At 45.9% G+C, this 13876-nt stretch overlaps 1 protein-coding gene across 1 annotated transcript; it reads right to left on the bottom strand.

The window, feature by feature from the left end:
* Positions 1–110: 110 nt before the first annotated feature.
* MPC1L (mitochondrial pyruvate carrier 1 like) lies at positions 111–4079 on the bottom strand. Its single transcript, XM_032619072.1, is given in 2 exon segments — positions 111–3769; positions 3772–4079. Coding segments are annotated over 2 exon segments (471 nt in total). The 5' UTR covers positions 4049–4079; the 3' UTR covers positions 111–3575.
* Positions 4080–13876: the final 9797 nt, after the last annotated feature.

Genomic DNA, 13876 nt, shown 5'->3' with positions numbered 1-13876 from the left:
GAAGCCGGAGCACCTAGAGCCCGTGCTCCACAAAAGAAGCCGCTGCAATGAGAAGCCTGCACACCACAACAAAGAGTAGCTAGCCCCTGCTTGCCACAACTAGAGAAAAGCCTGCGTGCAGCAACGAAGACCCAATGCAACCAAAAATATAATAAATTTTTTAAAAAACACTATAATTAAAAAAAATAGCAAACATAGCTGTAAAGGTTGATCCGGGGACATCAGCCCTGTGGGACTCTCTTCTACAGATCTGTGCCCATGGGCACAGGGCATGGACAAAAGGGTGTTCACAGCAGCCTTGGCAGGCAGCCATCGAGAGAGGACTGGTTAAATAATCACAGCACATCCATGCTACCGAGTATTATGCAACTGTTAAAAAGAAGGCTGCAATGCCATGATGGGGGTGACGTGTAAGACATTATAGATAGAAAAGCAGAATGTGTAACAATGCATAGCATGCTATAAAACTATGGTATTAAAAAAAAAAAACTATGGTATTTTCAAATAACAGGTCTGAAAAGTTGTGTACTTTTCCCAAGCTTTTTTGCCATGTTACCACTGCCAAAGGAATTGGGGTCGAATTTGGCTTTTCTATTTTTTGCACACTCGCGTGTGAAATTTTTACAACAAAGCTGCACTCCTGTAGTTTGAAAACTTTTCATTCAAATTTTGCATTTCAAAATAATAGACATAAATTCAAACTGCAAGACTTATATGTCACGTTTCCTGGAATATATTGTAGCCTCCACTTTTGCGGGGGTCATCTCCACCTCCAGGGGAACTCGTGAGTTATCAGGGTCAGGAGAAGTCCAGGAAGTGGTTTCCTTCCCGCACAGGGCTTCATCATCTCTAAGTGCCTTGTCTTTGTCCAGCAATGTGATTTGTTCCCAGCCTCTCCCTGAGACACAGTATGAGGCTCATAGTTTTGAAAGAATTCGAGGAGAAAAATGGTTGTAGCATTAGAGTTGCAAACATAAGGCAGTTCGTTGGATTTTAGCCTGGGCTTTGCCAGGAAGGTCAGAGGACCTAAAGAGGAAGATGTTACTTTTTAAACTCAGTATAAAACCCAAATTCTGGGAAGTAACAAAAGTGTGTCAATGACAAAAGCTTCTGAAAAAATAGCTCTGCCTATTTGGAAAATGTTTTTGGCTTCATAAAGTAGTGGTAGAGACCTGTAGGCAGTTTAAGTTAAATTGCCAAGGCCAGAAAGAATTATGTTTGAGAGTTTGGGGAGATTATGAAATGATTATTACCCTAATGATTTGAAGGGTGTGTTTTTATTAAAGTATTAATCACTTACATGGCTTTAAACACTAATATCCTAGGCAACAAAGGGTTAGAGCTCTTAGCTGGGTGGGCATGCTACAAATTAGGTCCTGTAAGTGGAGCATTGCATTAGAATGGAGGTGTTGCAATCTTTTGGATATTTGCTCTAATCGTTTTGCCCTCTAAATTAAAAATGTAGGGTGACAGGAAATTATCAGCAGGGATTACCTATTTTCCCCTTACCAGGTTAATTACAAACGTACCCGCTCTGATATGTCTTCAACAGACAGTGGCCTTTTACTGAAATACAATAGTCAAATTACAAAATACATTTTGTGAAACAAATTTAAAAATGCATTAATTTCCACTCAGGTAAGAGCAAAGGGGGAAAATCTACGAGGTTATGATTCATTTCAGAACTTTCAGAACTGCTTTTTATTATATGATAATCTGAACTATCTAAAATATTATGAGCTACCACCTATCTTCCAGAGACTTCTTTCCTGCTTCTCAAACCCATCCTCTGTAATATATGCATGTTTGTAATGACCACAAAACTGTAAACTGAGCATTTTGTGACATCTCTTGGGGAAGGTGGGCGATGACCTTACATGATTTATTACTTTCTATTGAGTTTCAGGAAGGCAGGAGAGTTTTTATTTCAGAGCCACGTGTGGTAGCCAGTCTCCAAGATGGCCCCCCATGATCCCTGCCTCCTGCTATTCCCACCCTTGTGTTGTCCTCCCACAGCGTACCAAGGTTGGTCCATATGACCAAGAGAACACAGCTGAAGTGATGGTATGTCACTCCCCAGATTAAGCTATAAAAGACTATGGCTTCCATCTTGGGCTTTCTCTCTTTTGGAACACCTCTGGGGGAAGCCATGTTGTGAGCAGCCCTATGGCCCACATGACAAGGAAGCCTCCTGCAAACAACAGTGTGAGTGAGCTTGGAAGTGGATCCTCCAGCAAGTCTTCAGAGACTGCAGCCCCAGCAGACAGCTGAGAGACCCTAAGGCAGAAGCACCCAACTAGGCCCCTCCCAGATTCCTGGCCCTACAAAATTGTCCGAGATATTTGTTTTTAAGTTTTTTTAAGCTAAGTTTGGGGGTGATGTGTTACACAGCAATAGATAACTCATACACTGTCACTTTCCAGAGTTTGTTTTTCCCCCTGTACGCAGAACGTGAAATGCAGAAACTGCCTACAAAGAGGACTACTGCTTAGATGCCACAGAAGGTAAAGTTGTGCCTGTCTTGTCCAAAACCTGATGTCCTCAGAAAATTTCAGAGTTGTTTTCAGTATCTTTGCATTTGAAGTCTTTAACAAAAGTAGGGGTTTTGATCACATACATGGGGGTTCCCCAGGAGACCACCCTGGAACTTCCCGCATTCTCCAGAGGGAGGGGGGATTGGGGGTCAAATCCTAGAGGGCAGCCTCTGCTGCAGAGGTAATGGCCTTACACCCAAAGCCCCACCCTTCTCTTTTCCCTCCTCCTGCTCCCAAGCAGACAGAGTCCTTTAGCACCCATAGGATTCCTAGGGGGGATACCCTGGGCTAATACTGTTTACCACTGACCCTCACCCTCACCCCTAGCTACAGTGCAACACAGGGTGATAGGTTCACCACCTTTACAAACTGCCAGGTCCCCCATTTTTAGGCATGAGGAAAAGAGGAAAGGATAATGATCTTGTCGTTTTTATTTTCTGTTTACCTAGAATTCAGGGTTGACAGCCACTGACCTGAGTTATTTATCCTGATTCCATTGAAGGTTCTGTCATTGCTCCCGGTCACCAACAGATTCTAGGTTCTCTTGCTAAGTACTCCTTAAAAGTCTGAGCTGGATTTCACTGAATTCATTTAAACGCCCTTGGAAATATTTCCCTCAGTAGAAGTAGCCCTTGGAATTTTTTGGTGTACAAACATCGTGGCTTATCTGGCCCGGACACCCGAAACAAGTAACAAAAGCATGTTCCCAGGAGAGCTTAAAAAAAAATAAATTAGCTAAGTTGAAGTGTCTTTCGTTCAGCCTTCGTCCCCTACATAAACTAACCCTCGAGTTGCAGGTCCCGTGGAGAGGAAGACTAGCCAATCTACCCTCACCTTCTAAAAACCATTTTATTTCCCTGTCACGAAATAAACAACACTCAACAGCTTCAGTTCTGTGCTATTTGCCATTTTTTATTAACAGAACTGCAGGTTTCAATCAGATTCGCACTGTTTCAGAGTCAAAACCAGACTTTGTATTGATCTTTTCTTTAGGAAGAACAGTTCAGTGCTTGCAAGCTGCAAAGATTTGATAGGGCCCTCTCAATCATGTTCTGGGGTCAGCGGATCGTAGTCGGTGACCTCCAGGCAGTCGCCGTCAGTCACAGGGTCTTCAGCTGCGGGGGTGGTAGCGGGGGTAGCGGCGGTAGAGCCGGGAGAGGCGACAGAGGCAGCAACGGCTGTGGCCGCCGTGGCGCCGCCGTAGTGGTAGATCAGATAGCGGCCCCCCCTGCACACTGCGCCACCACGTTGGTGCTGTGACACGCTATCAGCAGCAAGCTGCGAGGCCGTACGAGGTAGGCGAAGCGCATCAAGACCATCGAGTATAAGATGAACGCCGTCGTCATGCGGCCGCTGATGATGTCCGGCGGCGCCCACATGTCCTTGATGGCAGCCAGTGGGATGCCCCAGTTGGCCACTGGACCCCAGAAGTGCGTGCTGGTCACGTAATCCCGGAACTCCTTGGTCTTCACGATCTCCACCGCCCTCCGCCACAGTGCCGCCACCGCCGCCATGATCGCCGAGCCGTGGGAGCGCCAACGGATGAACAGCCTACCGACAACGAGGTGGAGCGCAGAGCCCGGAACCGTTGATTACCCTGCGTCGGCCCGGAACCTCCGCCTTCGTGCGGCGGCCGTAAAGCGCGCTAGACAGCACGTGCCGCTGTCCTGCGTAGCTTTGGGGGCGGAGGCGCGGCCTCGCCCTCGTGCCTTCACGTTTCTGCCGTAAAGTGCACTAGATGGCACGTACAGCTGTCGTGCCTGTCTTTGGGAACGTGAGGCGCAGCCTCGCCCTCGTGCCTTCGCGTGACTGCCGTAAAGTGTGTATGCGTGCGCTTCTCAGTGAAGGTGGGATCACAGCCTCGTCCTTTGCTCCCCGTCGTGCTGTGGCCGTCTGAAAGCTCCTCGCCCAGGGAGGCGAGGGTCCTGCTCACTGCTTCTCAGCTACGCAGGGGGAAACTGTTCTCTCCAGGCTGTGGACAGCGTTGACTAGATGTTGATACAAAATTCTTCAGCCAGGTACAGACTTTTCTTTGCACAATTTGCCCGAGTATTACTTGCGAAGTGACATTTCACCTCTAAATATTCCAGCATCTGGCTCTTCACAAGGACATTCTCCTACAAACCACAGTACAATAATCCACTCAGATACTTAACATTTAGTACAGTACTATCATCTAATATGCAGTGCATAGTTAAGTGTTATAGTTTTATGGCTTTTCTTTTCTTTATTGTTGGAAGGGGGAGATCCAGGATCCACTCAAGATTCACATTTAGGGCTTCCCTGGTGGCGCAGTGTTTGAGAGTCCGCCTGCCGATGCAGGGGACACGGGTTCGTGCCCCGGTCCGGGATAGATCCCACATGCCGCGGAGCGGCTGGGCCCGTGAGCCATGGCCGCTGAGCCTGCGCGTCCGGAGCCTGTGCTCCGCAACGGGAGAGGGCCAACAGTGAGAGGCCCGCGTACCGCAAAAAAAAAAAAAGATTCACATTTAGTTATCATTTCTTTTACATTAATCTAGAAGAGTTCCCCAGCGTTTTTTTGTCTTTTGTAACATTGGTATTTTTGAAAAGTACAAGTCAGTGTTTTTTTCAGAATGTCCTTAATTTGGATTAGTCTGTTTTAAAGTTAAATGTTTTTTGGCGAGAATACTACACACGTGTGGTTGTGTCCTTAGTGCATCACAGTGGGAGGCACGTGATATCACTTTGTTCTATTATTGGTGATAGTTTGATCATTCAGTTGAGTTGTCTGCCAGATTTCTCCATTGTAAAGGACCTTTTCCTCTATGTAATCAACAGGTAATCCAAGGGGAGCCTCTTATGAGAGTGTATGGATGTCTTTCACCTAATAGTTAATATCCATTGATGAAAATTCTTAATGACAAAACTGATGACTCTTTTCCCAGTGTTTTCTACCTTTTCCAGTAAAAGTAATGTGTTGAAAAGTAATTAAGTATACATTGAAATATTAATACTTTTAAGTAGTGATTTATAAACAAGCCCATTATACCTTTAAAAATTAATACATTCATTATCTCTGTTCATTTACATCTCAGATGTTTTACAAATATAGCTTTAAAATATACGGTATAGCCATTGTTCAAAAGGAAAGCAGCATCATTTTCATATAACCCTTTTAAAGCACTGGGCTTCCAAATATCGATGACTGGTATACTGGTGTGAGTCAGTTAAGTATACATTTGAATTAATAAATCAGCAAGCATGAATTGACATTTTAGGCCTACCCTGCCAGATGCTCCAGTGTCCTAAAAGAAATGTCCACAAGAAGCTATCAGTACTTGTAGATCGCCTCACATAGCTTGTTACTTGATTTTGATTACCTATTGCTGTGTAACAAATCACCCTAAAACATAGTGGCTTAGAACAACAACAATCCTTTGTTTTACTTAAGAGATTTGCAATTTGGGTGGGACTCAATGGAGACAACTTATCTGCTCCATGCATGGCCAGCTGGGGCAGCTCAGCTTGACACTGGAAGATCCACTTTCAAAATGATTCACTAACAAGGCTGGCAAGTTGATACTGGTGGTTGACTGGGAACTCAGCTGGGACTATTAAAGCTGCTTGTGCTTCCTCACAGCATGGTGCCTAAGAACAGGTGTAACAAGAGAATCAAACAGAAGCTATGTGGTAGGCAGAATTCTAAAATGACCCCTGATGGCCCCTGCCCTTGCATAATCTCCTCCAGGTGTGGGCAGAACCTATGAATGTGATTAGATATCACTCCCATGATTATATGACAAAAGGGAATTTGCAGATATAATTAAGGTCCCAAAGCAGCTGACCTTAACATAGGGAGATTCTCTAAGTGGACGTGGCCTAATCACATGAGGTGTTTTGTTTTTTTGTTTTTGGCTTAAGACAACAGAAGTTTATTTTCTCACAGTTCTAGAGACTAAAAGTCCAAAATTCAGCAGGGTCACGCTCCCTTTTGGGGCTGCCTCTTCCATCTTCTGGTGACTACAAGCATTCCTTGGCTTGTGGCCACAGCACTCCAGTCTTGGCCTCCATGGTAACATTGCCTCCTCCTCTTCTGTGTGTCTTCTCTCTGTCACATGAGCCATTTGAGTGTGGGTCTGGAGGTCAGAGACGGAGAAAGTCAGAGATTGAAAGTGTGAGAGGGATTTGACCTGAGGGAGATTCTCTATAGCTGGCTTTGAGCGTGAAGGGGGCCACGTGGCAAGGAATTTCGGCAGCCTCTAGGAGCTGAGGGCAGCCCCAGCCGAGTGCCAGCAAGGAGAGGCAGACCGTAGTCCTACAGCCACAAAGAACTGAATTCTTCCAACAGCATGCATGCCTTTTGAGACTCTGAGCAGAGAACCTAGCCATGCTGTGCCCGGAATTCTGACCTACAGACTGTGAGCTAATACGTGGGTGTTCTTTCAAGCCACTAAGTTTGTGATAATCTGTTGTGCAGCAATAGAAAACTAATATAAGCTGTATTTATTGGCTTTTATGATCTAGCCTCGGAAGTCCCATAACATAACTTTCTCCAGACAAAAGCCCACCCAAACTCAACGAGAGCGGACATAGACCCACCTCTGTAAGGCAGGAATGTTCAAAGTCATACTTTTTTTTTTTTTTTTTTTTTTCAAAGTCATACTTTTTAAGAAGAGCATGTGGGATGGGAAATATTGTTGGACCACCTTTGGAAACTACAGTCTACTATATTCTTTAACTTGAAATCACATGACTATAGAACATTGGATCTCACGGATTGTCTGTACAATAGGGATGATAGTGGTACCTACCTCACAGCAGTATGGTGAGGTTTCAGTGTGTTCGTCCACGTTCAGTGCTTAATATAGGGCCTGGTGTATAAGAAGTGCTCAGTGAATTTTACCTGTTATCATTATTATCGTCCAGTCCAACCCTCCCAGTTTACAAATAAGGCAGGAAGCTTTAAGGAATTGTGTCATTTGCCACGGTGACTCGGTGAATTCATGGTAGACCAGGGTTAAGATTTCCTTCTCTCACTGTTTCTCTCTGCACAAATCACTTTAACGTCTGATGTGTTTCTGTCTTTCCAACTACGTTGTAAGTTCCCTTAGGCCAGCGAAAGTATCACCGAATGAAATACTCCTTCTCCCCACAAGCCGTTCTAACGTGTTGACTGGATTTGGCCCAAATTGAACAAGACAAGATCTGCCTGTTCAGAGGGGCATTTTAAAGCTAGAGAAACGGAGGTACAGACAACGGTACGGGCAACGTTTAAGTGACTTTCCTGGTAGATTCCCGGCTGGTAGCTGCCTGGCTAAATATAGTCTTTGTGTAAGGTTTGTGCCTGGTAGATACCTGTTGGTTGTTACAGTTGCAATGGATGGCCCAAATGGAGGGTAAGACACTGTAATGGAACTTGGGGAGACTTGAGAAGGATGCAAGGCTAGGAATGGGCGAAGCTGTAGAGATTCCTACCTGGCAAAGATAGTGACAAAACCGTTTTAGGATTAGAGAGAGCATCAGTAATGCTGTCCTGGGATTACGCTTCCCCACAGGGAAATAAGGCTGCTGTATATTTCACTGTATTTTAATAGATGAGACTAAGCAGCTAAAGGTTTATTATTATTATTGATAGTATTTCTTTACCATTATTGTCATTTCTACTCTCTGTGCCAACATAAAGCTCTCAGGGCCTACTGTGTGGCTCCACCTTGAGACACATGAACACGGAGGGCAAGTTCACTGTCATCTCTCAAAGGAAAACGCTGGGAGAAGACTGGCAAATACTAAGATTCCCAGCTTTCCCCAGTCCACTGAAAACTTGCCATCGCATACTTTCTTCTAACGAAGATTCCAGGTTTACAGGTCTCGTGACATTTTGCTGGACGTTAAGGATCCGGACGCACGTGACCGCTCAGTGAATTCCAGGGCACTGGACCATGGAGAGCACACCTTTTGACTTTAATTTATTTTCTTTTGAACTTCTTATTCTGAAATAATTTCACATTCACAGAAAAGTTTAAATAGTTTAAAACAAGAATGACAAAGCAAGATTTACCAACTGTTAACATTCTGACACATTCACTGTATGGTCTTCTTTGCCCCTAAGAACTTCAGAACGTCAGTGTCTTTTTCCTAAGCATGCAGACGCTCGCGGACTTTCTCTTACGTTACCGCAATATACCCGTCAACAGCAAGGCGTTTACCGTTGATACAGTACTGTAATCTACAATCCTTATTCACATTTTGCCCATTGTCCCAATAAATGTCCTGTGTCACAATTTTCTGTTTCTAGTCCAGGATGCAGAGTGGGGTCACGCATTGCATTTAATTGTGATGTCCCTGTAGTCTCCTCTAATCTACAACAGTTCCTCCGCCTTTCCTCAGCATTCATGACCTTGACACTTCAGAAGAGTACAGGCCAGTGGTTTGATAGAATGTCCCTCAGTTTGGGTTCCCTTGATGTTTTCTCACGACCACGTGCAGGGAGTTCATGTTTGGCAGGAGCCCCGCGGAAGTGACATCCTGTGCCCGGCGCGGCACCTTACCAGGCACATGATGGCCATTAGTGAGACGGAGGTGGCCTTCTGGTGACTAGTGGGAGCAAGGTAATGTTCACTAGGTCTCTCCACTGTAAAGTCAGTATTTTCCCCTTTGTAATTCATAAGTAATTTGTGGGGAGATACTTTGAGACTATGTAAATATCCATTTCCTCATCAAATATTTTAGCATCCATTGATGATTCTTGCCTGAGTCAAGAATTACCGTAATGGGAGTTCCCTGGTGGGCCAGTGGTTAGGACTCGGCGCTTTCACTGCCGTGGCCCGGGTTCAGTTCCTGGTTGGGGAACTAAGATCCCGCAAGCCTTGCAGTGCGGCCCCAGGGGTGGGGGGAAAGGATTACTGTAATGATGACAGCATTTAATTAATTTATTTATTTTTGGCTGCGTTGGGTCTTCGTTGCTGCACGCAGGCTTTCTCTAGTTGCGGCGAGCAGGGGCTACTCTTCGTTGTGGTGCGCGGGCTTCTCACTGCGGTGGCTTCTCTTGTTAAGGAGCACGGGCTCTAGAGCACAGGCTCAGTAGTTGTGGCGCACAGGCTTTGCTCTGCGGCATGTAGGATCTTCTCGGACCAGGGCTGGAACCCATGTCCCCTGCATTAGCAGGGGGATTCTTAACCACTGCGCCACCAGGGAAGTCCTAGCAGTTTATTTTTTAAATGATTTTCTGTCTTGTGGTTTAAAACAAAAATCAGAGATTGTATTTCATTAGAGCTTCCCTGGAATGCTGGCCAACGTTTATAAAACATAAGACTATTCCTGAATTATGGCTATGAAAACTGAACATTTAGGATTTAGGTGTTTTATGAAATTGTTTTTGGCCACATCTTATGCTGATTTCCTTGGAATATTTGCTCTCACATTGTACCAAAGGGAATCAGTAGCACCGTGCCTCGAGAGAGGCTGGATGAATAAAACAGTAGGCGGGGGCTTCCCTGGTGGCGCAGTGGTTGAGAGTCTGCCTGCCAGTGCAGGGGACACGGGTTCGAGCCCTGGTCTGGGAGGATCCCACATGCCGCGGGGCAACTAGGCCCATGAGCCACAATTACTGAGCCTGCGTGTCTGGAGCCTGTGCTCCGCAACAAGAGAGGCCGCGATAGCGAGAGGCCCGCGCACCGCAGTGAAGAGTGGCCCCCGCTCGCCGCAACTAGAGAGAGCCCTCGCACAGAAATGAAGACCCAACACAGCCATAAATAAATAAATAAAAATTTTAAAAAAAAAAACAACAGTAGGCGGATATATTGGCTCTACTATTTTCAGTTACCGCAAAAAGTAATTTTAGAGCCATCTGTGGTCCTGATTCTAATCTTTTGCCTTCTTATGCCGTTTTCCCCCCCCTACACATGTGAATACAGTGGCTGAAGCCTGCGTGGTTATGCAGCATCTTCCAGTAGCTAAGAGGACGTCAATTAAGTGTGTTATACCTCGGCTTCTCTAGCTATAAAACGCTCCCTGTGTCCTGGTCTGGTCTGGGTCCCTCCGTGCAATTGAGTGGCAGGAGGGGATCATTGGGTCCGGCCCCCAGTGGACCGTGGCTTCCTCCACATCTTCTGTTTCATGTCTGCCTTATTCCTGTGTCCTCAGATCAGGTCAGTGGTGAAAGAAGCAGAAGGCTGCAGGCCTTCCTCCCCCTCCCCCTCCCCGGCCAGGGCCTCATTCGCAGCGTCCTGTCACCGGAAATAGGTCAGTGCCTACTCCTCACACATAGTCTTGGCACCGGAAATGAAAAAACCTTTTGTTAACCTTTTACTGAAAGGATCATCAAGTATTTTAAATCTTTGAAAATTTTGATATTTTAAAACTTCGTTTTGAAAGTGTTTCACACTTACAAAAAGGTTGCAGGAATGCAGAGAATTCTCATATACCCTTTCCTGAGATCCACCAAGGTCAGATTCTATCCGGGAAGCAGGGCCGCTGGGTGAGAAGGGATTTGTTGCAGCGAATAGACGGGACGGAGCTGGGGATGTTATGGGGGAGGTGGAGGGAGGAGGAGTCGACAGCCGGTCAGTGTGAGGAGCCAAAGCGGGGCCTGGGCCCTGAAGGGAGGCTGACCAGGAGTCTAGTGCTGGGCCTGGGGAGAGGCGCTGGGGTCAGCCCCGCAGTCAGGGGGACGCGCTGGCCACGGAGCAGAGAAGAGAACAAGCTGGAGTCCACCAGCACCTCTGTGCCTGCCTGCCTGCCTGCCTGCCTGCCTGCCTGCCTGCCTTCCTTCCTTCCTTCCTTCCTTCCTTCCTTCCTTCCTTCCTTCCTTCCACTGCGTTTAACCCCGCCGCCTTCTGAGAGTCAGTTTCCTTCTGCTGCAAACCTCTTGCAGTGATGTTTGAGCCAGCTCTTCCCTGGAATCGCGCGGGGAAGGCGATTCCAGGAACCACGGTCTGGCTCAACTGGGTTGACACGGTACCAACCACTGCAGCCAAGTTGAAACTTTGCCATGTTCGTTTTATTGTTCTCTTTATAGATACGCATGTGTATATGTGTGTGTGTGTGTATCTATATATGTAATATATTTATATATAATCCAAACACATTACTTTTTATCTGAACCATTTGAGAGTAGGTTGCAAACATCATTTTGCTTTACTCCTTAATACTTCACTGTGTATTTCCTAAGAACAAAGATATTCTCTGATGTAACCACAGTATAGTTATCACTGATGAAATGTTGTATACAATATTTCATGTAATTATAGTGCACATTTCAGTTTTTTTTTTTTTTTTTTTTTGCGGTACGCGGGCCTCTCGCTGTTGTGGCCCTCTCCCGTTGTGGAGCACGGGCTCCAGACGCACAGGCCCAGCGGCCATGGCCCACAGGCCCAGCGGCTCCACAGCATGTGGGATCTTCCCAGACCAGGGCACGAACCCATGTCCCCTGCATCGGCAGGCGGACTCTCAACCACTGCGCCACCAGGGAAGCCCCACATTTCAGTTTTGTCAGTGGTCCCCAAAATGTCCTTTATTGCATTTTTTCTCTTCGGTACAGGACCCATGCAGGGCATTTAGTCGTCCCCTTTCATCTGGAACAGTTCCTCAGCCTTTCTCTGTTTTTCATACCATGGACATTTTTGAAGAGCACAGACCAGTTATTTTATAGACTGTTCCTCAGTTGGGGCCTGCCTGATGTTTCCTCACAGAGTCACATCTCAGCCAAAATACTGTCAAAGTGATCTGTGTCCTTCCCAGAGTATCACATCCAGAAGCACGTGTCTGTCTGCCCCTCACTGGTAATGTCCATTTTCATTACCTAGTCAAGGCATTGTCCAGTTTCTCCACTGCAGAGATACGACTGCCCCCTTGCAGCTAATAAACGCTCAGTAGATAATTACTTTAAGACTATGTAAATATCCTGCTCCTTGTCAGACTTTCTCTCCCATAGAGCCAGCGTCCGTCTTCTCCAAATCAATATTTACTGTGATGGATGCAGAGTGGTGATTTTCCAGTTCCACCAGTCCTTCCATGTATATCCGTCAGCATTACTATAAGGAAGACCCTCCCTTCTCCCTCCAGTTTTTGTTTGTTTGTTTGTGCTGCACCGCTTGCGGTATCTTAGTTCCCCGACCAGGGACCAGACCCGGGCCCTTGACAGTGAAAGTGCCGAGTCCTAACCACTGGACCGCCAGGGAATTCCCCCTTCTCCCCCCTTTTTATATACTTACCTATTATTAAGGTGGTCTCGTGGATTCCTACTTTATCCAGTGGGTTATAATCCTTTACTGTCCCCTTAATTTGATGCCCTAATCGGCCCATGTTTGGACGGTGGGAGCCCCTTGAAGCTGTCTCCTCTGACCTTTCAGCATTAAACTCCACAAAAAGATACACCCTGCAAGGGCTGTCGTCTTCCCGATTTATTCCATGCTGTCCACCCCCACCCCCAAACTTATAGGTAACTAACTACATTGTTTTCTGGTTCATCCTTCCTGCGTTTCCTTTTGCGAAAGTGAGGAGATACGTGCATATTTACTTATTTCCCTTTCTTACACAAATGGGAACAGACTGTTTAAACTCCTTTTCACTTTACAGTATATCCTGGAAACCACCCCACATCACCTCCCACAGATCTTCCACATTCTTTTTTCTACGGCTATGTAGTACTCCATTGTGTGGGTGTATCATCGTTTGTTTAGCCAGTAGCCTTGATTTGGACACTTGGGTAGTTTCTACTCTTTGGTGAGTACGAATGATGCTGAATATCCTTGTGTCTGTATTTTCTTGTTACTGGTGTATTTTAAGAGGAAGGCCCTAGAAATGGTACTGCTGGGTCAAAGGGTAAATACAAACCTAATTTTGCCAGATATTGACAAATTCACCTTCCATTTTGCATTCTCACAATGTTTAAGAGTGTCTGTTACCGCACAGCCTTGTCAACAGTATATCGTCAAGCTTTAGAATGTTTGCTAACCTCATAGATGAGAAATGGTATCTCACTGTAGTTTTTTCCTAATAACAGCTGTATTGAGGTACAGTTCGCGTACTGTACAATTCACCCATTTGAAATGTACAGTGGTTTTTAGTGTTTTCACAGAGCTGTGCCATCATCACGGTAATCAATTTTCGAACATTTTCGTCGCCCCAAAAAAGAAACCCCTTACCCATTAGTAGTCCCTCCTCATTGTCCCCTCCCCAAAGTCCCTGGCAACCTCTCAACTCCTTCCTGACTCTAAGAAGTTGCCTATTCTGGACATTTCATGTATGTGACATTTAGGTCTGGCTTCTTTCATTTAGCGTTATGTTTTCAAGGTTCGTCCATGTGGTAGTGCGTGCGTCAGTACCTCGTTCCTTTTTACGGCAGAACACTCCTCTGCAATGTGGAGAGACCACATTGTGTT

The sequence above is a fragment of the Phocoena sinus genome, chromosome X (genome assembly GCF_008692025.1).
Source record: "Phocoena sinus isolate mPhoSin1 chromosome X, mPhoSin1.pri, whole genome shotgun sequence".
Lineage (NCBI taxonomy): Eukaryota > Metazoa > Chordata > Mammalia > Artiodactyla > Phocoenidae > Phocoena > Phocoena sinus.
This window is presented reverse-complemented; position numbering and strand designations above follow the sequence as displayed.